The sequence below is a fragment of the Vulpes vulpes genome, chromosome 7, assembly GCF_048418805.1.
Source record: "Vulpes vulpes isolate BD-2025 chromosome 7, VulVul3, whole genome shotgun sequence".
In the NCBI taxonomy this organism is placed as follows: Eukaryota; Metazoa; Chordata; class Mammalia; order Carnivora; family Canidae; genus Vulpes; species Vulpes vulpes.
The window spans coordinates 73,093,881-73,118,347 of record NC_132786.1 but is presented as its reverse complement, the minus strand read 5'-3'; the positions used below and the strand labels follow the sequence as shown (position 1 = coordinate 73,118,347).

General features: G+C 43.1%; 1 protein-coding gene across 1 annotated transcript; it reads left to right on the top strand.

Moving 5' to 3' along the window:
- The first annotated feature begins 9,173 nt into the window (after positions 1–9,173).
- On the top strand, positions 9,174–22,147 carry GARIN1B (golgi associated RAB2 interactor 1B). Its single transcript, XM_026010871.1, has 7 exons — positions 9,174–9,422; positions 10,877–11,061; positions 12,305–12,557; positions 16,351–16,472; positions 18,900–18,937; positions 21,763–21,930; positions 22,110–22,147. Exons 1-7 carry the CDS (start codon positions 9,174–9,176, stop codon positions 22,145–22,147), a joined length of 1,053 nt encoding a protein of 350 aa, XP_025866656.1.
- Positions 22,148–24,467: the final 2,320 nt, after the last annotated feature.

Below are 24,467 nucleotides of genomic sequence, written 5' to 3'. Positions count from 1 at the left end.
TTGGCTTTGCCCGCTACCACTCTATCTGGTCTACCTCTTCCTTCTTCAAAGCAGTGTGACCAAGAACCACAGGTACCAACGGAGAAAAAAAATCCTGTAACACTAGTTCCAGGAGTCACTCACCCTGCTAACTCTTCAGGTCCATTGTAAAGACTTAAGCTGAATTTTCTATACTGAGCAGGAATGTCATCCCCTTCCTCCTGAAGTTTCCTTTTGGTAAGCTTCCCTCCACCGACCTCATCCTGTTCCAGAGCTATGACCAAGTGGCCCTGGCTACACGACAATTGCTGGGCTGGTCTATTGCTTCTCTTCTGGTTCCCTCCTATCCCCCAAACCTGGTTCCCTTAACTTTCATTTGTGGTAAAGACCTGCCAATAGTTTTCCAATGAATTCCCTTTGGCTTGGGTTGACCTGTCAATTTTCTGCTTACAGCCCTGAAGTGTAACTGTGACACTATTCCCAGAAAAATGGATGCTGTGTAGGCAAATATGTCAACCATTGGTATCTTACTCGTTTGTGTATCCTCCAATAACTGGTTCCTGCTAGACACCCAATTAAAGCTTGTTAAATAAACCCATTTCTGCCATAGTCAGCTCTGGTGCCCCACATCATTCTTCCCAACCCCAACACCCCCCAACAAGGGAAGAAACTATGGCCTTTGCTGAATGGACTTCATCATTAAAATGATTCCTCAAACTATTTCTTAGATGAAAATAACACCAGGAGGAAACCCTGGGTGGCGCAGCGGTTTAGCGCCTGCCTTTGGCCCAGGGTGCGATCCTGGAGACCCGGGATCGAATCCCACGTTAGGCTCCCGGTGCATGGAGCCTGCTTCTCCCTCTGCCTATGTCTCTGCCTCTCTTTCTCTCTCTGTGTCTCTCATGAATAAATAAATAAAATCTTAAAAAAAAGAGAAAGAAAATAACACCACATGAGGGATTAGTAAAGCTTTTAATAGCCAATAAACACATAATTTAAAGGAGAAAAAAAACAAAACATTGTGATCCAGTGTCAATTAGAGCCCACCAGGATATGACATTTGCAAAAACAATTGTCAAAACAATGCAAGAATGCATCTTAAAGTTTCTGAAATGTCCTCAGGAATAATATCAAGACAGACTCACTTGAAATGTGCGATGGAATGAGATTAAAGCCTCACAAATGGCATCTTACAAAAAATAACAGCTGGTCAATTAAGAGTCTAGTGTTATTGATGAGACAGCAGGTAGAGGAAGCAGAGATCCCGGGGACACCAAAAGTGTAGAAATGAGTGGTCTCGAAGTGCATCCTGAGGATACCAAGGAATTCACTAAGCTCTCAGAATCAAGGGACTTTGATTTAGAAAACAAAACACAGAGGTCTTATTTTCACCAAGAATCCCATTAAGTCAAATTCACCAGAATCTCCCTTACTCCTCAGTATTTTCCATCTACCAACTCCCACCTGCCCCTTAGCTATACATCCCCACTTGCCCAGGTACATTGGGAGTTGAGCCCAACCCTGTCCCCTCACTGCAAAATTCCATCATAATGGTCCCTATACCAATTGTGATAGCCTCCCCCTGCCCTGCCCCTACCATAAAGTCCTGCTTAAAAACCAAATAAAAACAAAAAAGAGAACAAAAAAACCATAAAGCCCACAAGGGTTCAATGAAATCCAAGTTCTGTGGTTTCAATACTGGGAAACAACTGAGAGTGGTAAAGCTTCATAAAACAGGCATTTACGAATGAACATTTAGAATTATTAAAGCTAAGGCCACTTACAGAAGCTATAACTTGAATGGAAACAACCAGAAATACAGCAATCTAGAGACATTTTGAGAAGGGGTTGTTGTGGCTTTTGCTCTGTCTCTGACTCCTGACTGATTTAGGGTAAATGAATTTCCCCACTGGGGATGTGGATAATATTTTTTAAAATTAAAATATCACTAAAAATTCTAATTATGCCCAAACAAAACACTGGTTTTGATTGTTAATACTTGCAATAGGAAACATACCATGTGCCCATGCGTACAAAGAAATAGTCACAGATGGTTTATTCTAAAATGGTTTTACAGCCTCCTAAAGTCACCAGTTAAGCACTTTGCCTTGCACAAAGAAGGAAAGGAATTTCTGTCACAACCATTCCCTCCCTTCACCGCCATGCAAGGGACATATCTAGACGCAAGAAGAATGTGACAACTAGTGGTATGAGATTGTCACCCACGCACCCTCAGGACGTTCCACTTGTAAACGCTTTGCATTTTTGAAAGTGTCGCCACATCAACAATCTAATGTGACTCTCATAATTGTATGAGATAGCTGTTTTTATGAACTATATACTTCACAGACGGGAAAAGTAAAACCCAGAACAGCTTGGCACGCGCGCGCTTCAGGCAGCTCATGAGTCTCAAAGTCCAGAGGGCAGAAGGACAATGGCCTCTGGGCCTCTTCTCGCAGGCGTCAGTCCCCATCGTGCCCATTGCCGTCAGGGTTATCAGAGACCTTTGGTTGCAGGCTCAGCCCAGCCTGGCTGCTAAACCCAGACGCCCAGGCAGCCCGAGAACGCGCATTCCTTCCCAGGACTATGGAAGCTGAGCGGATGACTGCCACCAGGTGGCGCGCCACGGCCGCTGGGACCCGGCTGGTTGGCTCAGGAGGCTGAGTGGCCTGCTCATCCTGCCATCCGCGTTGACTGCTTGGGACCCCACTTATCAGTTTATAGTGTAGTTTTACTATTTTATTGAGTAGCCGATTCAATATACCTTTACCGGTCCTTTTATATTTTGGGGTTGTGTTTTTTTTGTTTTTGTTTTTGGGGGTTTGTGTGTGTGTGTGTGTGTGTGTGTGTGACTACTGCGTTCTGGGTACAAGTTTCTGTTTCTTTTTTTAATATTTTATTTATTTATGATAGACATAGAGAGAGAGAGAGGCAGAGGGAGAGACAGGCTCCATGCCGGGAGCCGGACGTGGGACTCGATCCCAGGTCTCCAGGATCCCGCCCTGAGCCAAAGACAGGCGCCAAACCGCTGAGCCACCCCAGGGATCCCCCGGGTACAAGTTTCTGATCATATTTCATTTCCACCTCGGACAGAGTCCTGCACCAGCATTTACATATTGGAACATATATGATTTTATCATTGCTTTTTTTCTTTTATATTACAGCTAGGCTAGCATATTGACTTTTAAAAATAATATATATAGGTAGGTTATAATCACTGAATTTTATTTCAGAATGGTAAAGGGGGTGTTAGAGCTTGTCATGGAAAAGGCACTTGGGTCTGACAAGGCTGAGAAGCACTATATTGGAACGCTGACCTTGTCGTCTACATTGCCCTCTTGCCTTTGATGATAGTTTATTTTTTTTTAATTTTATTTATTTATGATAGGCACACAGTGAGAGAGAGAGAAGCAGAGACATAGGCAGAGGGAGAAGCAGGCTCCATGCACCGGGAGCCCGACGTGGGATTCGATCCCGGGTCTCCAGGATCGCGCCCCGGGCCAAAGGCAGGCGCCAAACCGCTGCGCCACCCAGGGATCCCTTTGATGATAGTTTAACAGCAACATTTAGCCTACTTCACTCTCTCCACTTTTTTCCCCCCACCTCACACTGTGGCTGCTCCTTGAAGCTGCTTTGCTCTGCTGGTTCCACTTCTTCTTAGCTCTCAGGGAAGCAAGCTCCCAACAGCATCACTTGGGCCCCAGGACCATCCCAGCCAGGCGTCACCCTCTCCTCAGGCTCTCTCCTGGCCCTGCTCCAGGCCCACAGCAACATCCTGCCTAGTCAATCTTCACCCCAACTCACTTCTCATCTCCAACCTCCTCCAGAAGATCTGTCCAGTGAGATGCTCTCTCCCGGCGGTGTTTAAAACATCCTCTTCTCTCAGTGGGGGTATATCCTGTACTCATGGGGTGATCTGTGTTGATTCAGTCAGAAGATCTGAAAAACAGAGGGCAGAGCTGAGCTTTTCTGCTTCTGCTGAGACAGTGCTGTGATCAACAGGGCCTCCTCCTCTTGAATATTTGTCTCTTGTTTTCCCTGAGCTGATTACTCACTCCCTCAGACTGCCTCTTACCAATTTAGGGGGGTAGGAGTGGATGTAGGTGATTTGTGAGAACACACACCACAATTATATTAACTAGCTTTCTTGCTCTGTTATCAGGCCATACTTAGATTTTCTGTTCTATTCTTTGGCCACCACTTAACCTCTTGTTAGGTTGCCACAAGTTAAACTTTTGCCATTTAAAAAATTATTGTGTATTTACTATGGATGTCAGAGGGAATAATTCTGTATGGCTTCTTTGCAGAGGCTGCTGATTATACACTGATATCCTTCACCCTTAAATAATAACACCCCAATTCTAGGTGGGCTCATGGGCATCCAGCTAAAGCTACACTTTCCAGCTTCCCTTGTGCCTGGGTGTGGCCATATGACTGAATTCCGACCAATGGGATGTGAGCAAAAGTGATTATGCCATTTCTAGGTCATGCCCTTAAAAGGAATGAGTGTGCCCTCCCCTTCCCCCTTCCCCTTCTCTCTGGCCAGTATGCAAATATGATGGCAGGAGCTGAAGCAGCCACTTTGAAACACAGAGACAGATAGTGACATATTGACAATGGCAGAGGTACTCTACCAGCTCAGGACTGCCTATCTTTGGACTACTGTGTAAGAGAGAACCAACATTCTATTTTAAGTCACTATATTTTGAAGTCTTTTGAACATACCTAGACTAAAGTATATTGTAGGTTGCACATCTCCTTTATCCAGGAACCTGTAGTTATTTGTACTTATTTGTGATTTCTTATTTCAAATTGTATATTCTGTGTCTTCCTTTTATAAAAAATTAAACTGTTAGCCAGTGGTCTAATTTTTTTTTTCAAAGAACCAGCCTATAAATTTATTTATTCCAGCATGCTTAGTATTTGAAGATTATTTTTGCTTCCTTTACAGTTGAATGAATGTCATTCGATGTAAATCCCATCTATGGAATTATGGGTCACATCCTTTTTCTCCAACATTCTTTTACATTGTTCCATTGTCTCATAGCATCTAAAGTTGCTTAAGTCTGAAACTAGTCTCATTTTATTCCCCTTGGCAGATTCTCTGCTTCTTCTATCCAGACATTTGTAGTAGGATGCTTTTGTTAGGCCTAAGATTAAGGAACTTGACAAGAGCTATTCTTGTCTCAATGGTTTCTTTACTTAGTTTACGTGGAATAAAGTAAATCCCATTGTTTGCCAAATTGGGTCTTTTGTTTCAGAAATGGCTTTTCCTTTCATGTGTTTGATGACTTTTTCAATTCCATTTGTTCCCTCTTGATTAGGGACTCCAGCTATATGTTGGGTCAATATAAATGTCTCCCATGTCATTTTCTTTCTAGTCTCCTCATCTCTTGCTCTTCTTTATCGTGTTCCATGTGATAGTCTCTGACCTACTAACCATGACATTGACTCCATTTGCTACCATGTTACCTCCATTCCTTGTGGTTTCTAATGTGACTGTCAGATACTGAGTGGGTTTTTCTTCTTCCCCCCGCCCTTACGTCATCAGGTCTCCTTTTCATTTTATTTTGGTGTCTGATTATGTTTGTTTGCTGGCTTGTTTCATGGGAACTCGAAGGTCCCTTGAGTGCAGAGAAGATTCTTGTCAAGGACTTTATTCTATTTCCTGGAATCATTTTTCTCCTGATATATATGTATTCTTTCAACATATTTTCCTATGGACATTCTTTGGGAGAGAAGAGTAATATCTTACATAGATCCCATGGTAGCTCCTTACTAAGAAATAGTGACTATTTTAATTAAAAAAATTACCTGAAACCATCAGCCCTTTAGATATAAATTCTATTTCACAAGAAAAATAATAGCTAGGCAAGTGAACTAAATAACATGAGGAAGTAACCAGACAAATCCAGAAGGTGAGATATTCTGTAGGACAACTACTTCAATTTTTCCACTAGTAAGTGTCCTAAAAACAGGACTGTATTAGATTAAAATAAACTTAAGAGGAATGTGAAGTCTTAGATTGAATACTGATTTGGATAAATCAGTTTTAAGAATAATTGGAGTTAATTGAAGAAATTTTGATATGCCTCAGAAATTAGATGAGATGAGATAAAAGTATACCAAAGTACAAAGGTAGAAAGTGTTGACTAAATCATTTATGTTATAAAAAAGTTATAAACAATTTTTAGAGTAGTATCTCTCTCTCTTTCTCTTTCTCTCTCACAAACACACACACACACACACACACACACACACACACACACACACACCCATACCCATGGTTGTTGCAGTGATGTTGGAGGTAAGAATATGCTGTTTGTTTTTTAAACTTGTCTCTATTTTCTGATGTTCTACAAGCACATGTCCTGCTTACGTAATAGTTTTTTTTTTTTAAATAGTGACACAGATTTAAATGGGACAGATTTACCATGAAGATAATAAAGCTTATACTTTAGAGCCCTTTGTTCACATGGAAACTTCCAAGCCCCGATGAGGGCTTCTAACAATTTTGTATCATACTTTTGTGGGGATTTTTTATTTTATTTTTTATGTTTTAGAAATCTTTTACTGTAGTAAAATATACATAAAATTTACCATTTTAAGTGTACAGTTTAGTGGAATAATGTATACTCACATTGCTGTGCAACCATCAACAACATCCATCTTCAGAACTTTGTCATCTTCCCGAACTAAAACTGCACCCATCAAACAATAACTTCCTATTGCCCCATCCCTCCAGTATTTTTAAGTATCTCCAAAGTTGTATAAACTTTAAGCTCCTCAGAACCCAGGTCCAGCCCCAACTGACAATCAGATACTTGGTCATTCCTGAGCAAGCTTTGAAATGATATTTGACACTATACCGAGTGATTTTAGCCTCAAACCACAGACCATCACCGGAGTGATCGCCAAATGTGCCCAAAGCAATAATTGTGGCAGCATCAACATCTCTGCATGCACAGAATGATAAAAGTTGCAACGAGTTTCTCATATTATGGGGACATATATTTACACAACTTTCCTCCCCAGAAGTCACAAGTTTGTCAGTCTTAAGGTCCTGACTACCTATAAATTAACCTTATTTTCTTCATTGCTTAGAATTATTGGTAAATAGCCTCATTATATCCTGTAAAATCAGCCTGGAAGAATAGACAGGAGTTTTATATAGTTGTATCAGCAAGTTTTAAGTCTGACTCAGTATAACAGAAAACTCAAATTTATTTCTTTCATACATAGAGGAAGTCTGGATGTGCATAGTCCAGGTAGGACTAGTATGACAGTTTTATGATCATCAAGGAGCTGGAACCCTTTTATCTTGCTATGCTACCACCCGTAGAATGCCACTTCATGGCCCAATGGGACTGCTCAGGCTCCAACTGTCAAGTCTCTATTCCAGTCAGAAGGAAAAAAATAAGGAGTGAAAAAAGTATGCCCCTTCCCACAGTGTTTCCTCAGCACTTTGCACGTTGGGCTTACATCTTTGTCACATGGCCTTATCTAGCTGTAAGGGAGGCCAGGAAATGTAATTTTGATTCCAGAAACTTGTGCCCAACTAAAAATCAGGCATTCCATTGATAAAGAAATGGAGAGAATGGATATTGAGAAAGGCAAGCATCCATCAAGTGGTTTTAAAAAATATTAAGTGTGCTAGTTTTTGAGGTTTGATTGGGGGCAAGTAGGAAGGGTAGGCATCTTGAAGACATTTGATTATTGCTTGGCATTTTGTTTAGAGCTGAAAGCTCACTTCCTCACAATTAGCTTTCTAGACCAGGCACTAAAGCCTCTTTCACATACCACAGAAGTGGGCTGAACAGGAGAGTACAGAAAACAGAAAAAGTCATCTGCCCCACTAAAGGGGACCTTTGGATGTCTCAGTGGCCAAATACATCCAAACCATATTCCCAGACCAATAAGTTTGACTGTGGTAGACAAGCTTAACTTATACCAGCGTGTTAACTGCCATCTTGTTTGTACTGTGTGTTGTTTCTAGAGAAATGTAAATCTCAGAATGTGGTCTCTTGACCCTATCCTTAGAGAGTATTCCATGGAAGACATTTGTCCCACATGATAAGCAGAAGAAAATGAGGAACAGGAATGCAGAAGTTGCTTTGCCAACCAGGAAGCAGTTTCAGGTACTTGACCAGGGGCAAACTAGAAGTGACCAGGTGAGGGGCAGATGGAATCGGATCAGAAGAGTCTTGTGACCTTTCAGCTGCCTCTCTGACTTGATAAGGAAATACAAAAATATATCTTCATGCTTGTACGTTGCATATATGAGTTGTCAACTCACTTTTCCAAAGAGATCACATTTGATTTTGATGGATAATACATCATTTAGTAAATTCCAGAATTTTGTTCAAATTAGAATACAATTTCCCCCCAAAGGGGACTTGAGCGGTGGTCAGCCTGCTTTGTTCTTTGCCCCTGACCTAGCCACAGCAGGATTTGGGCTCTTGCTTCTTCTGACTCCAGAATGAGGAATGCTGTCACTCTCTGAGAGGGGGAATATCTTGTTGATGTAGCAGAACTGCCCATCCCAGTTCTATTCCTCTCAGCTGGCACCCTCAAAAGCCAGCCTCTGGGTAAGAAACTAATTACTTGTATTCCTCCTTCAGTTTGACCCGCTAAGGGAAATAGGCCTGCAGGAGTAACCCACCCAGGCGTAGCAGAGCACAGAGCAGAGCACGGAGCAGGGCCCAGCAATTCCTTCCAAAACAGAAAAGCGTCCTGCAGATAAACCAGGTCACGCGTGTTCCCATATCATGCAAGGCTCAGTAGGGCTGGGTTTTAAATAGAGAACAGCCCTTCAAACTATTTGAGGTAGGTTGCACTAAAAGTAAGGGAAGGTTGAAAGGCAGGGAGGAAGATCGCCTCCCAGAAACCTTCCTTCCTTGTTTTCTGCCTGGCTCACCACTTTCTCAGCAAGCTCTGGGGGCACCGTGTCCCGGAGTTCTGACAGGGGCTGGGGACCATCAGGGCATAAACAAGCCCTAAAAGCACTCTGGAGGAAAAGGGAGGCTCCTCTGCATTTCCCTTTCCTGCAGGCCTGCCCTGGTTTTTTCATGATGTCATCCATTCATCATTGTGAGCTGATTGGCGGTCCCAGGCCTTGGCCAGCTGCCCAAGGCCACGAGGGAAGAGAGAGATACCAGGACAAACTTGCAGCAGGCCCCTGAGCATGTGCAGAAATGTTGTCATCGGTTCCACAGAGAAAGACTCGGTGGAAATCAAAGAAGACAGTAAAAGTCACAAGATCTTTTCCAACCTTCCCTCCTCTAAATGCTTGGGAAGAAGTCAGGGGCCTCTTGCCTGTGGATGGGGAGCCAAACCCTGGAGTGGGCCTGGGTGTAGAGGAGGGACTGCTCTGCCAGATGCTTCATTCTCCAGAATTCAACCTATTTCCTGACTCAGTGGTATTTGAAAGCAACTTTGTCCAGGTACACTTGGGTGGCTCAGAATGGCATTCCTTGATTCTCCTAACCCTGTTCCCAAGATGTGACTGGGAGCATCTGCCCCTGGGACTGGAGTGGAGTGAGAACTGAGGCAAGGAGGAGTCAGTGGGCCTGAAATGCATCTGACCCTGACTTTGCAGAGCCTCAGACAGGGCTTCTTCTGCAGGCATTTGTCATCGTGGGGACAGAGGTCAGGGGTTTTCTGCTCTCAGTAGATTTGGTCTCTGAATCCCTCAATTTGTTTCCTCCTCCAGGCTGTCAGCCCAAAGAGATGAACAAAGAGGCAGTGAAATGGGTTGCCCTTTGAGGGCTTGTAACAGAAATGCTGATTGGTAAAAGAGGAGCTGGGTACCAAAAGGGCCCCAGGCTCAAGAGTCTCTGCTTTCTTATCAGGAGGTGTCATTGTGCAAGTGACCTGAGTGCCCCAAATCCCAGTTTCTTCTATTATAAAAGGAGTTGGGCCTGGTTGTTACAGGCAAACATGGGAAGCAAAGGCCTAAGTACAATGGGCACTTCTTGCATTTTTTAATGATGCAATAAAAAAAGATTTTTTAATAAAAAATATTTATTTATTTATTAGAGAGAGAGAGCATGCTCGCACACAGGGGCAGCACAGAGGGAGGGGCAGAGAGAGAGGGAGACAGAATGTCAAGCAGACTCCCTGCTGAGCATGAGCCCATCCCGGGCTCAATTCTAAGACCCTGAGATCATGACCTGAGCCGACATATCAAAAGTCAGCCCCTTAACCACCTGTGCCACCCTGGGCCCCTTAGCGTATCTTTGTTTCCTTGCCTGCACTTCCTTTCCTGGGGCTGGGGTTGGGGGAACCCCAAATAAACAGACCTTGGGAGTTGCAAGGGATCTTACAGTGCAGGGAAAGTGCAGGAGATAATTGGGCCCCTCAAAGAATGACCTTAAGGACAAGTTTTTCCAAGAAAAGCCAGGAAACAGTGTGGGGAGGAGCCACAGGAATGTGACACAGGTCAGGGAACTCCTGGGTTATGGTTCCTGAGAGCAGTTGTTAAGAGGAGGTAGTATAAATACTTTACAGGTATTTAACCAATACAGGTTTCAACAGTGCTTCTCAACAAGCGTTGATTTTGCCCACCGCCGCCAGGGGGCATTTGGCAATCCCAAATGGATATATATATATATATATATATATATATATTTTTTTTTTTTTTTTTTTTTTTTTTTTCTCAAATGGAGATATTTTTGATGGCCACAACTCCGTGGGGGAAGGGATTGCTACTAGTGTCTTGTGGGTGGAGACCGAGGCTGCTGCTAACAATCGGGCAATGCATGCGAGAGCTCCCTCCCTCAAACAAAGAATTACCCAGCCCCAAAGGTGAATAGGCCTGAGGTTGAGAAACCCTCTGCTAGAATACACTGCTGCTTCTGCCAAATGCTCAGGCCATGTCCGTGGGGCTGCTTTGCAGGTCAGAAAGGGCAGGAGCTGGATAGACATCTACAAAGCCTCCAACACCATGGCCCTTGGGGTAACCTCCTCTGTGCCTTGCCTGCCCCTTCCCAATATCCTCCTCATGGCTAGTGTCAAATGGCACCAGGGACAGAGCCAGACATGGAACAGACCATCTACAGCCCCAAACATCAAGCTGAAGAGGTAAGTATTGCAGATGGGAACAGAGGATGAGTAGCATGAAGGGTGGACCCAAAGCAGAGGCTGCTTTGTGACTAAACTCCAAGTAGTGAGAAGCAGAGAAGTCACTGGCAGTGACATTATTTTTTTAGACAACAGTAGCCCAAGACAAGGTGCACCAGAAGCATCAAGGCCAGGGTGGGGAACGGCCAAGGGAAGAGTTATGTAGTCCACAGTGTGAAGCTAGTCAACATGCCCCTTCTCGCTGCACTCACCCCATTGAGCATAGAACATCTCTCCGACTTGGGCCGCCTAGGGGCAAGGAAACAATGAGGTCTGGCAAATGGAGCACTGGTGGGAGACATAGGTTCTAGTCTCTGGTATCCCAATGACTCCAAAAAGTTTTTAGTCTCAAGTTATTTGCCTCATCTCAGTTTTCCTACTGGTAGAATGAGTGGAACTGCATCTCAGAACTGTGACATACAATGACATCAGACCTCTCTGGGATGAAACAGTTCTTTTGGATATTTGAGCTTCTTCCAGTAATCTGTAGGATATCTCAAGAATCTCTAGAGAGTCCCAAAATCCAGGGAAACCCTTCATTTCTCCATGTTGGCTGGGAAGTACAGCTCAAATCCTTGAACTTTAGCCTCTTTTCGAAGAGTAAAGCATTAGGGTCAACAAATGGACAGGCTGGACAATGCCACTCTGTGGCTGGGAAGGGCAGTTCCCTTTATGCTATCAAGAAGAAAACTGACCCCAGGCACCTTACTCCAGGGCTACCTCTCTCAAACAGGATCCCAGGGAGCACCAACATGAGAATCATGGCAGATGTCAGGGCAAGCCCCCAGACCTACTGAATCTGAGTTGTAGGGGATATCTTCAGGTGTCTGCACTTTATTTATGTATTTTTTTAATAGGGTTTTAAAAAAGATTTTTATTTATTATAGAGTGAGAGAGAGAGAGAGCAGAGAGTAGAGGGAGAGGGAGAAGCAGACTCCCCACTGAGAAGGGAGGCCAATGTTGGGCTCGAGCCCAGGACCCTGAGATGATGACCTGAGCTGAAGGCAGATGCTTAACCGACTGACCCACCCAGGTGCCCCCAGGTGAATCTGGTCTCCCCAAAGTTTGAGTATCACTGTGCTAAGCATTCTCTCTCCTACTCCAAAAGCCTCAGCCCTGTAGAAGACCTTTCTCATTTTAACAAAGACAGGGTTAAATCAGAAGCGATAGGGTTGCCACCTTGTGTCCTCCCTTGTGGCTCCAGGATTCTCCCATTGAAGTTTGTGGAGCTCCAGGTCTACGACCAGCTTCAGCGCATCCTGCGGTTGAGGACAGTCACTGAGAAGATCTACTATCTCAGGCTCCACCCTGACCATCCTGAGACTGTCTTCCACTTCTGGATCCGACTGGTTCAAATTCTGCATAAGGGCCTGTCTATCACCACCAAAGACCCTAGGATTCTTGTCACTCACTGTCTGGTACCCAAGAACAGCTGCAGCCCCTCGGGAGACTCTAACGTAAGTGGGCACCATTGCCACCTCCAGCAAAGTCCAGAGCTGAACTATGGAGTTTAGGTGAGCTGGTATGCGAGCAACCTGAGAAGGTGATCCCTGCCTTAGGCCTTTGCTAATCAGCTTTATTGAGGTATAATTTACAACCATAAAACCCAACCCTTTGAAGAACACAGTTCAACATTCTCAGTAACCACGGAGAATTGTGCAACCATCACCACAAACCAGTTTTAGAACACTTCCGTCACCCTACAAATTCCCCTGTGCCCATTTGCAGTCATTCAATTGTTCCTATTTCTCTGCCCTAGGCAGCCATTGATATATGTTCAGTCTCTATAAATTCATATTTCTTAGACATTTCATACAAATTAAATCCTATAATATATAGCCTTCTGTGCCTGGCTTCTTTCAGTTAGCATAATGTTTTTCAGGCTCACCCATGAGGTCAACTCCATGGCAGAGTCACAAACTCTCCGTATTGCTGAGTGGCAGGGGTGCCTGGGTGGCTCAGTGGTTGAGCATCTGCCTTTGGCTCAGGGCATGATCCCGGCATCCTGGGATTGAGTCTCACACCAGGCTGCCTGCAGGGAGCCTGCTTCTCTCTCTGCCTCTCTCTCTTGCTGTGTCTCTCATGAATAAATAAATAAAATCTTTTTTGAAAATTACTGAATAGCATTCCATTGTATAGATATACCACATTTTGTCCACTGGCGAACATTTGGATTGTTTCCAGTTTTTGACTATTATGAATAATGCTGGTATGAACATTTGTGTACAAGTTTTTGTGCAGACATATGTTTCATTTGTCTTGGGTAGACTCCAAGGAATGCAATAGCTGGGTCATAGAGTAAGTTTAGATTTAACTTTTATTTTTTTATTTTTTTTTGGGGGGGGTTAGATTTAACTTTTAAAGATTTTATTTATTTTGAGAGAGTGAGAGGGAGAAAGGGAGCATGGGCAGGGGGGAAGGGCAGAGAGAGAGAGGGAGAAGCAGACTCCCTGCTTAGCAGGGAGCCTGACACAGGACTCAATCCCAAGACTCTGGGATCATGACCTGAGCTGAAGGCGGGTGCTTCACCGTGAGCCACCCAGGCACTCCTAGATTTAACTTTTAAAGAAACTGACAAAGCATTTTCCAAAGTGGCTACACCATTTTACATTCCTATCAGCAGTACATGAGGGTTTCACTTTCTCCATATCCTTACCAACACTGGTATTATTTATGGTTTTTAGTAAAGCCATTCTAATGGATGCATAGTGGATTTAATTTGGGTTTCCTGAATATCTAATGATGTTGAGAAAGTTTTCATGGGCTTACTCGTCACTTATATATCCTCTTCGGTGAAATATCTATTCAACTCTTTTGCCTACTTTTAAATTGAGTTTCAAAAAAATAAATTGAGTTTTGTCTTTTTATTGAATTGTGAAAGTTCTTTGTATATTCTAGATACACATCCTTTATCAGATATATGTTTTGCAAATATTTTTCTACCAGTCTGTAAGTTTCCTTTTCATTTTCTTAATGGTATTTTTGGGTAGCAAGTTTTTAAGTTTGATGAAGTTTACTTTATCGATTTTTTTCTTTTCTTTTTTGGATCAGGCTTTTGGGGTTGTAGCGAAGACTTTTGTTCAACTGGAAGTCACAAAGATTTTATCCTATGTTTTCTTATAGAAGTTTTATAGATTTAGCTCTTACATTTAGGTCTATAATCTATTTTGAGTTACTACTTGTATATGATGGGAAGTAAGAGTTTAAGTACTTTTTTTTTACATGTGGATATACAATTGTCCTATATATAATAAAGGGTTTTCCATTTGTTGAAAAGACTATTCTTTCTCCAATGAATTGTCCTGGCATCTTTGTCAAAAATAAATTGACCATAAATTAAGGATTTATCTCTGGATTCTCAATTGAGAGTTCCATTGATCTGTTGCTTATTCTTGTGCCAATATCACATTGTCTTGATTAGTATAGTCTTATACTATGTTTTGAAATTGGGTGATGTGCATTTTCCAGTTTGATCCTTTTTCAAATTATTTTGACTATTCTAGATCCTTTGCATTTCCATACCAATTTCAGAATCAGCTTGTCAATTTCTACAAAATAGCCTGCTGGAATTTTGACAAGAATATGTTGAATTCACACATTAATTTGGAGAGAATTGCCATCCTAACAGTATTGAGTCTTCCAGTACATGAAAATGAGATTATCTTTCCATCTATTTTGATCTTTCATTTCTCTTAATAATATTTTTGTACATTTCAGTAAACATGTTCTGAATTTCTTTTATTAAGCTTATTCCTAAGTATTTTATTATTGTCGATACTATTGTGAACTGAATTATGTTTTCTTAACTTCATGTTTGCATCACTCATTGATGGTATATAGATACACAATTGATTTTTGTATATAACCCTGTTCATTACAGTAGTTCTTGCAAATTCCTTGGGATTTTCTACATACATATGTATGTAAATATCATCTGCAAATAAAGACAATTTTACTTCATTTCCAGTCAGGATCTCTTTGTTTGTTTATTGTCTATTGCCTTAACCAGAACCTTTAGCACCATACAATATTTATTAGAAGTGGCAAAAGCAGATATCCTCACCTTGTTTCCAATCTTAGGAAAAATACATTCAGTCTTTCATTAAATATGATGTAACCGAGAGATTTTTGTAGATGTCCTTTATCAGGTTGAGGACCTTGCCTTCTATTCTTTGTTTATTCAGAGTTTTTATCATGACTGGGTATTGGATTATGTCAAATATTTTTTCTGTACCTATTTAGATGATCATGTGGTTTGTCCTTTATTAATATAGTGTCTTGCATTAATGAGTTTTAGATGTTAAAACAACCTTGTGTTTCTGCAGTAAAAATTCCACCTGGTCATGGTATATATAATTCTTTCTTTCTATATGTTGCTGGATTCAGTGTGTTAGCATTTTGTTAAGGATTTTTTGCTTCTATGTTCATCAGTGATATTAGTCTGTAGTTTTCCTGAGAAATCTTTGTGATACCCTTGCTTTGGTCTCGGAGTAGTATTAGCCTCATTGACTGATTTGGGAAGTGTTCTCTCCTCTGTTTTCTGAATTTTTGAAGAATTGGTATTACCATTTCTTTAAATATTTGGTAGAATTTACCAATAGAACCACCTGGGCACTTTTGCCCCAAGCCCTAAGACCAATTTGAGCTGCAATGTAAACTCCATAAAGGCAGTGGGTTTTCCCTGTCTTCTTAGCTGCTACATCCCTAGTGCCTGGCACATAGTTGACATTTAATAAATATTGAATGAATGATCAAATGAATGAATTAGCAGCTGGAGTACCTATGGGGGTATCACAGGCAACAGGAAAGAAAACAATTTTACCCAGGTGTAAAAAGCAGCTCAATGTAGGATTTTTCTTAGAGAAATTAATTTTTTAAGCATCCATTAAGTTCCTACAATAGATATTTGATCCCCTTACATTTAAATATAAAACCAAGTAGCAAAAACCTTATTAAAGTTTTATGAATAGATTACTCAGGAAAGTATGAAGGTATGTTAATAAGAATAGATTATCTACTAAATTATGTCTAAAGTTTTCAATGACACCTTGAGGCACCAAAGGATATTTGTAACAATACAGGAGATATAAGCAAACAGAAATGGCCCCAGAATGGCCTCTCTGAGCAGCTGACATGGCAGCCCAGAGGAATAGTTCCAAGTTCCAGCACTTTCAGGTTGGGACCATGATTAGGAAAATGCAGAGACCCTGAGTCCTTAACCACCTGGCTTTGCTTTTTCTCTCCATCTAGTTAGTACAGAAGAAACCCCAAGCCTCCCAGCCCAGTGAGAGCCTCATGCAGCTGATGGCCAAGGGGGAGAGTGAGGCACTCTCTCAGATTTTTGCCGACTTGCACCAGCACGATGAGTTCAGGTACATACATGCCTTAAATCAGGCCAGCCTGCCGTCCCTTCTGCAGCCCAGATGGTCTGGGCCATACAATCCAGAAACCTAGTCACTTGGAAAAGGAGCAGAGGGAGGAGCCTGAAATGCTGACACTCAGTATCCAGGTTTTTTTTCTTTGATTCAGAGTAACCTTTTCCCTCATTCTCTTTGCCTTACTCTCCTCCATACAGCAAGCATGTAGGCTTGACTCCAGAGGAGGAATGTAATAAAAAATAAAAAGTAACTCTTCAATAATAAGAATAAATTAGTAGCACAGGTGGGAAAGTAAAACCTAACTTCTAGTCCAGTTCCTAGTCCTTACAGAGAAACAACTAAAATATTGTCTACTGATTGAGTTCATTTACCTACTGGCCTGCCTCTGCTTGGACTTTACGGAGCTTCTGTAGTTGCTTTCTAAATGTATAACCTGTTCTGGAAAGCTCCATTGTACAGTACCATTTTCTCCATGCCTGAGGAAATGTCCCTAGATGTGTAGGTGACTTAGGGTTGAGTCTTAAGTCAGACGGTATGAGACAGGCATTGAGAACACAACAGGGACCAGAAATGCAAAGACAAAACAAAAAAGAAAGAAAGAAAGGAAGGAAAAGAAAGAAAGAAAGAAAGAAAGAAGAAAGAAAGAAAAGAAAGAAGAAAGAAAAAAGAAAGGAAAGAAAGAAAAGAAAGACAAAAAGTAGAGTTGGAGGGGGTCGTCTCTTAGAGTGGTTAAGAGCTCACACAGTCCTGGTCACTGTTCTATGAGCCCTCAGGCACATTGCTTCACTTTTCTAGTCCTACATTTTCAGATGGGCAAAATGGAAATTATGGTAATGCCAACCTCACCCAGATATTGTAAGAGTAAATAACCTCATACATATCACTACTTGGCATGCTTCTCAGCAGATTTAGAGGCAGACATAAGGAAAGCCTCAATAAGTATTAACTTGTCTTATTAACTCAAACGTGGGCTGGAAGTAGAAAAGTATTAACACAAGAAAAAGACTCAGTTGCCCACTGCCTGAGAATTTATACTGGAGATTGTCACTCTGTATATCAGAACCTTACCCACAGAGATCTGTAGTTAAGCAATTTCTAGGTAAGATGTCACGTTGCGGAGCTGGAGACCCCTGGACTCTAACAGAGCAAGATATAGTGAAGCAACTTCTTGACTGTCTCAAAATGTTAAATCATGGATTTTTTAAAAAATTATTATTATTGTTTGAAGGATAACTTCTGTTTATATTAATGGCCAAAATTCTGTCACATGGCCACACCCAGCTACAGGGAGCTGGGAAATACACTCATCATTGTGCATAGCCATGGGCCCAACACAAAATTAGACCTCTGTTCCCAAGGAAAAAGGGAAGAAGGGATGCTGGGGACCCGTTGGCAATATCTGGCACAGACAGTTTATAATATTTCTGGAAGGTCAGAGGAGGCTAAGACCAGAAGGGAAAATAGCCACTAAATAGATGAAGGGTAGAGAAGGCTGTACAGGTTGAGGGACCAGATGAGACCTTATCCTGAGGAAGAGATTTGGTGACTTTAGAAAGAAGGAGGGAAGGCCAATGGGGAAGTGATGGTGATGGACAAATGGACAGAAGTTGAAGTGGGCAGGGGCCGAGGGCTGTGCCAGGGTCCAGTGAGCCATGGGAATGAATTCAGACTTTAGTGTTGCAGGAGCCTTAGCCTCATTTTAAACTGAGAAGTGACACGATCCAATCTACTTTTTGGAAAGGTCCCGTGCCACCCCCCACGCCCCTCCCACCCCACCCCACCCCCTCTGTTGCTGTGACAGTTGATTTGAAGAGAAAGGGAGTATAGGCATGGAGAATGGAGAGACCAGCCAGCAATCTAGGGCCACCGAGTCTGGGCTGTCATGTCCCAAATGGATCAGAGGGCTGTGAGAAATCGGGGGAAGTGAATTTCTGCTTCACTGTTATCTCAGTAATTGCTTTGTATGGACTTTGGTTTCTTCTCTTTAATTTCCCAGAATGAAGCCCTGAGTGATGGTTTTTCTCTTCATTCAGGCAGGTTCTAGTCTGGTTCTGGTTGCAATTATATCCATTTTTTTGCACATTAGCAACAACAAGCAACTTACAGCAAATAAAATAAAAGGCTGAGACAAAGGACCAAACAGATGGAGTCACACCCACTCCTCCTCAGCAAAAACAGCAGCATGGGCTCTGCTCTCCCCAGCTCCCTTCCCCCTTCCCTACTTTTTTCTTCTGGTACTTTAATATGTGTCACACCCACCCAGTATAGCCACAGCTGGCCTTTTTCATATTTATATCTGCCTCTAAAGTGTTTGCATTGAGAAAAATATAACTAGAAACAAGACTTGAAATGAGAGTTTCATGCTCTGTTCTTTTCCTTTCGACCTTTGTTTCCTTGATCCTGAAATGGCTGGAGCTCCAGGAGCAGCAAAAAGACACAGACCAAATGGGACAGCTCAGGTAATAGAGGGCACAGGGCACCCGTTTCTCGGAGAACTTTCTGCACCACAGGTGTAGGAATATGTCCCCCTCCAGCTCCCCAGCCCAGCTTTCCTGGATCTCTGTTGTCTTTCCAGGCCTTGGTTTGAGTTTCTCTAGGCTCTTTGGCCACCATAGTCAATTTGGCAGTGAATATCTTACCAATTTCTTTCTTTGAAATATTTCTTATATTTTTCCTCAGTTCTACTCCCGCAGATTCTACCCTAGTCCACCTTACTGCCACATGCCCAGCCTGCTCCAATAAACTTCCACTAGTTCATTCTTCATTTACTCATTTAAAAACATGCAGTGAGCCCTTGGTAAGTGTCCAACACGGTTGAAGGCTTTGGAGTCACAATGAAAGAAAGACATTGTATGAAACCCTTTGAAAGGGTTTATAATTTGGTGGAGTCAGATGGGTAGATCCTAAAATCACAAAACCTCTCTTTCTAGGCAACATTCAAAACTCGTGCCTGGGATACCTCAGGAGCACAAAGACAGAGGCCCATCCCCACTCCCAGGAGGCTGTTGGGGAAGGCCGGGCATCTGAGTCAAGTCATAGAGAGGGAGCACAGGCAAGGCTGGCGGAAACACAGGAGGCAGAGGGGATCTGTGTGAGGGAGCATGACATATTCTGGACACAGCAGCCAGTTCCCCATTTATTGACAGGTTCTAGTTTACCCCAAATCTACTCATTTCAGCATGCATGACCCTCTTACCATCTCACCCTCAAGCAGAAGCCCTGTGCCTCCTCTTCTGCAGGCCTAAACTGCTCTGGTCAACCTTAGCTCTTCTTCCCCATGCCTTATTCATCCCATCTGCTCCCTTCCCCTTGATGCTCCACCCTAAATTCTACCCATCCTTCTAGATGAATCTTTCCTTGGTCATAACTTCTTTTAAATTATTCCCTAATTGTTTCATGGGCTTAAGTCTTATGTCTTCAACCAATATTCATTCTTTTCATGCCTCTGAATTATCTGCAGTGGCAAGCACAGGGCTAGAAGCACAATGGGAATTCAATAAACATCCGTGCATCACACTACTGATAAATTATTGGTTCAGAAGGCAATGAGAATATAAGGTTATATTTAGGAATTTAGGGGAATGTGTAGATCCTGGAGAAGCTCTGCCAACTTTCGTCCAAACCACGGATTACAACTCAAACATCCGCAAGTGGTATAAACAGGTAGAGAGCCTAGACATCATATAAGAAAGGTTGACCTTTCTTTCATCTCCATTGTAAGTTAAATAATAGCTGGGCTGACACTTGGTTGCAGCACTGAAGAGGCAATAGGAAGTGGTGGGGACGGTCACAACAAGAAAATGGAAGTTTCCATGAAGACTTCAATTGTCACCATGCTGGAACACAGGCCTGATGCTGCCAGATACTCTGATTTTTCAACAAAGGCAAAAATCTGGATTTTTATGTGACATACCCCCCTGCCCCATAAAAACTAAAACACAGTCTAGGCTGACACTTAGTGGGCAAACAAAACGTATCTGCAGGCCAAATTCAGCCTGGAGGCTGCCAGTTCATTTAGCCCCTGTTCTAAGTGGTAAGTAGAGCTGGCTCACATTTTTCCAAACCTAGGAGTGCTTTCTCATGTCATGTGACCACTAAATACAATGATGATTCATTAATGTTTTCACACATACATTCAATCACACACATACTCAAAACATATCCCATGAAATTATGGCTGAAGAAGACAGAGAGAATATGTCAAGCTTATTTCTAGGACTTGGGAGAACAGCTTGATTTTCAGAGTCACAAGACATGTGGTGTCATGGAAACTACCACCACTCCCAAACTGTCCTGAGGCTGATTGAACGAATTATCCCAGTATGTCCTCAGAACCCTTCACTTTCCTTGGAACCGAAAGAACTCCCTTTTCTTTCCTTTTTTTTTTTTTAAGATTTTATTTATTTATTCATGAGAGACAAACATAAAGAGGCAAAGGCATAGGCAGAGGGAGAAGCAGGCCCCCTGCAGGGAGCCCGCTGCAGGACTCCATCCCAGGACCCCGGGATCACGCCCTGAGCCAAAGGCAGACGCTCAACCACTGAGCCACCCAGGCATCCCAGAACACCCTTTTCTTCTTTGACTTTGGAAGGACAGCTGTACCCCAGCCTCTGGGAACTTCTGGATGAAAAGTAAGAGAGAGCTATATTTGGAAAAGATTCAGGGGAATCTGAACCATTCAACTTCCCCATTAAGGGGAAGCTGAACCATTCAACTCCCCCATCAGTGGGGGATGCACATTCGGAGTCAGTAGTTCTGGATGGATCCAAGACTGTGCATTTCTAATGTGTTCCCAGGTGATGCCAAAGCTGTTGGGCTGCAAGCCACCCTCTGAGTAGCTGAAGCCAACTGGACCAAGAATGGGCTCTGGCTTAAGGCCATCCGGGTTCAAGGCCATTGCCAGTTCGGCTAGCTGAATCTCAGGAAATTCACTGAGTGATCCTCTCCAAGCCATGTTGTTTCTCTCCTTTTACTGGCACTGCCTTGTTCAAATGATATAATAGTTAAAACATGGGCTCTATTGCCTAGCTGCCTGGCTCTGAATTCTCACTCTGACTCCTCATTATGTGACCACGGGTAAGTGACTTAACCTCCCTGTGTCTCAGAATACTAGTAAAACGGCTGACCTCTCTGGCTCATTGTGAGGATTAAAAGAGTATTCATGCATGTGATTGTTTGGAATGGTGCCTGGCTCATAATAAGCACCCCATAAGTGTTGGCTATGACCTGTGAGACTGCCCTGTGAATTAAAGTTACAAACAAATGCATTACCTTTTTGACCTAGAGAAAGACACTCCCAGCGAAGACAGCATCCCTTGCACGCGTGACCTCAGTTGGAGAGATTCATTCACTTATGGAGAGTGGGAAAGAGAGAACCCCTCTGGGCCCCAGCCCCTTTCACTCCTCAGCACCCTGGCAGCCTCCACCAGGCCACAGCTGACCTCACTCATAGGTACCGTGATGGGAATAATCTGATTGCCTTCCTGGGACAGGCCTGGAGTCCCATCTCAGGCCTGGGTTCAGGTCCTAGTCCTGGGGGTGATTCCAGGAGGATGTGGGTGGGAGTGAAGGGGTGCCTACCAAAGCCACCTCAATCCTCTTTGCTCCTGCTCTGTTCTTCTCTACCTCCAGCTGAGTTGAGTGAAATCCTAAATGTGGCAGCTCCCTAGAGGCCCCTGGGAGTTCTTGCAAGTGGCCCTGAAGCCACAGAGACCTGGACAACACTCTTGTGGCTAGACCTGCTTTCTCCCTGGTGGGGGGCTGGGGGGCGCTGACTCCACAGAGTGCCTCTGGGCTCTTCCTTTGAGGGAGTGGGATGCTGGCTCTCCCTTTTCCTTTCCAGAGCTCTTGGGGGAGCCCCAACCTTCTATTGCAGAGAGTGAGAAGGAACTAGGACAGAAAGAATGGGGTGGAAGTGATACTTCTCTGGAACCCAGCCCTTATCTTTGCATGTTCCAAAGGTTCATCCATCCATCCATATATTCATTTGGCAACCATTCATTAGTGCCAATATGTGCCTCTGTTTGACCAGAGATAGATCCCTAAAGAAAGTAGGAGTGGTTTGTGTTTTTTCAAGTTAAATAATAATAATAAATTACCAACTCTTACAGAATACCTGTTATTAATAGTAGGCAATAAAAAAAATTACCTTAAGTGTCTATGTGTCCAGAGCTTTTGAGGCAAGCTATATCTAATGGGACACCTTTCTCTCCTACACTAACAGGAAATTCTATTTGAGCCACCCTTTTGCACTGGGGAGAATCTATGCAGCCCTCACCAATACCACTCTGCAGCATTCAGCTTTCTGAGGGACTCTGGATGTGGGGGAGGAGAAAGCTACAACTAAGGAAAAACCAGAATCATCTCACGCTGACAGCATAGCCTTTCCTTGGAAAACCATTTGGGAGCATGGCTCCGGGTAAGAAGCATTATTCCAGCATGTAACTCCAGGCCCATGCCACCACCCATCACACCTCACCTCCGTTACCACCGCAGGGTGAGCATGAGAAGATGTGCTCTCAGAAGGGCTATGGCCAAGAGATGGAGAGAAGGAAGGAAATGAATGTAGGACCGGAGGACAGGTGGGAGAGAACAAAGCGGAATGAAGAGGAGGTAGAGGGAGGAAGTAAGACAAGAGGGGAGATCTCACGGAGAGGTGGTGACAGAAGAAAACAGAACAGCCCTGAAGGAGAAGCTGAGGAGGACAAGAGAAGAAATAGACCATTGACAGATGCCTCCCTAAGCTTCTATTTATCTAATTTAAAACTTGAAAGTAAGGCCATATATCAAAACAGATGTGTTTTCTTCTCTGTGCCAAGTACTCTGGATAACTATGAGAAGGCTAAAAACCAATTCCACCCCACGGTCTCTCCTGAAGCTTCCTTTTTTTTTTTTTTTTTTTTTTTTTTGCCAGTTTTGTCGTTATTAGTCTCTTATTTTATTTTATTTTTTAAGATTTTATTTATTTGACAGAGAAAGAGCATGAGCACAAGCAGGGGGGAAACAGAGGGAGAGGAAGCCCGATGTGGGGCTCTATCCCAGGACCCTGATATGATCCTCGGACCCTGAGATCATGACCCGAGGTGAAGGCAATGTCCAACTGACTGAGCCACCTAGGTTCCCCCCTCTTCTGCTTCAAGTTTTGCACCCTCTTCCTTAGCACATTCCCTAACTTGGACTTGCTAGCCTGACCCTGGTGTGTCGAATGACGTATTGGGTTTGAGGCAGCAGAAAGTTCCTGCAGGAGGCAGTGTAAGACAAGGCGGGTGAGGTAGGGGGACTTTTATGGTCAAACTTTCTCTTTTGTCTCAGTTCTACTGACACTTGCTCAATTCGCATTGACACCCCCTTTAAATGTTGACATAACTTGTTAGTGCTTATTAAACCAGAGATTTCACAGAGAGAGGTACAGTCTCAAAACAGGTAAGTCAGAGGTTCCAGGCTCAAAGTAAAGGTAAAATCAGCGGTTCACAGATTATAGATCAAGGGAGTCACAAAGGAGTGTCTAGCCTCTTTGTTTACAATATATAATATTTCACATTCAGTAAAAAAAGACTATGAGCATTTCAGCCAACCTTCTCATTGGAAAGCTTTTTTATTTTTTATTTTTTTGAAAGATTTTTATTTATTTATACATGATAGACAGAGACAGAGAGAGAAGCAGAGACACAGGTAGAGGGAGAAGCAGGCTCCATGCAGGGAGCCCGACATGGGACTCAATCCTGGGTCTCCAGGATCACGCCCTGGGCCAAAGGCAGGCACTTAAACCGCTGAGCCGCCCAGGCTGCCCTGGAAAGCTTTCTTAGATGTCCTGCTCTGATTAAAGATATCCTACGAGGGTTTTTTCCTTCACTGGAGTAATTGAAATGGTTGGAGGGCTAAAAAGTAAGCTCCTGGATCACCATCACTTTTTCCAAGGATGAGTTTTGTCCTGATTCTTGGTGATTTCGATATTTACCTGGATGATCTCTCCCACACCCCGGGTCGCTA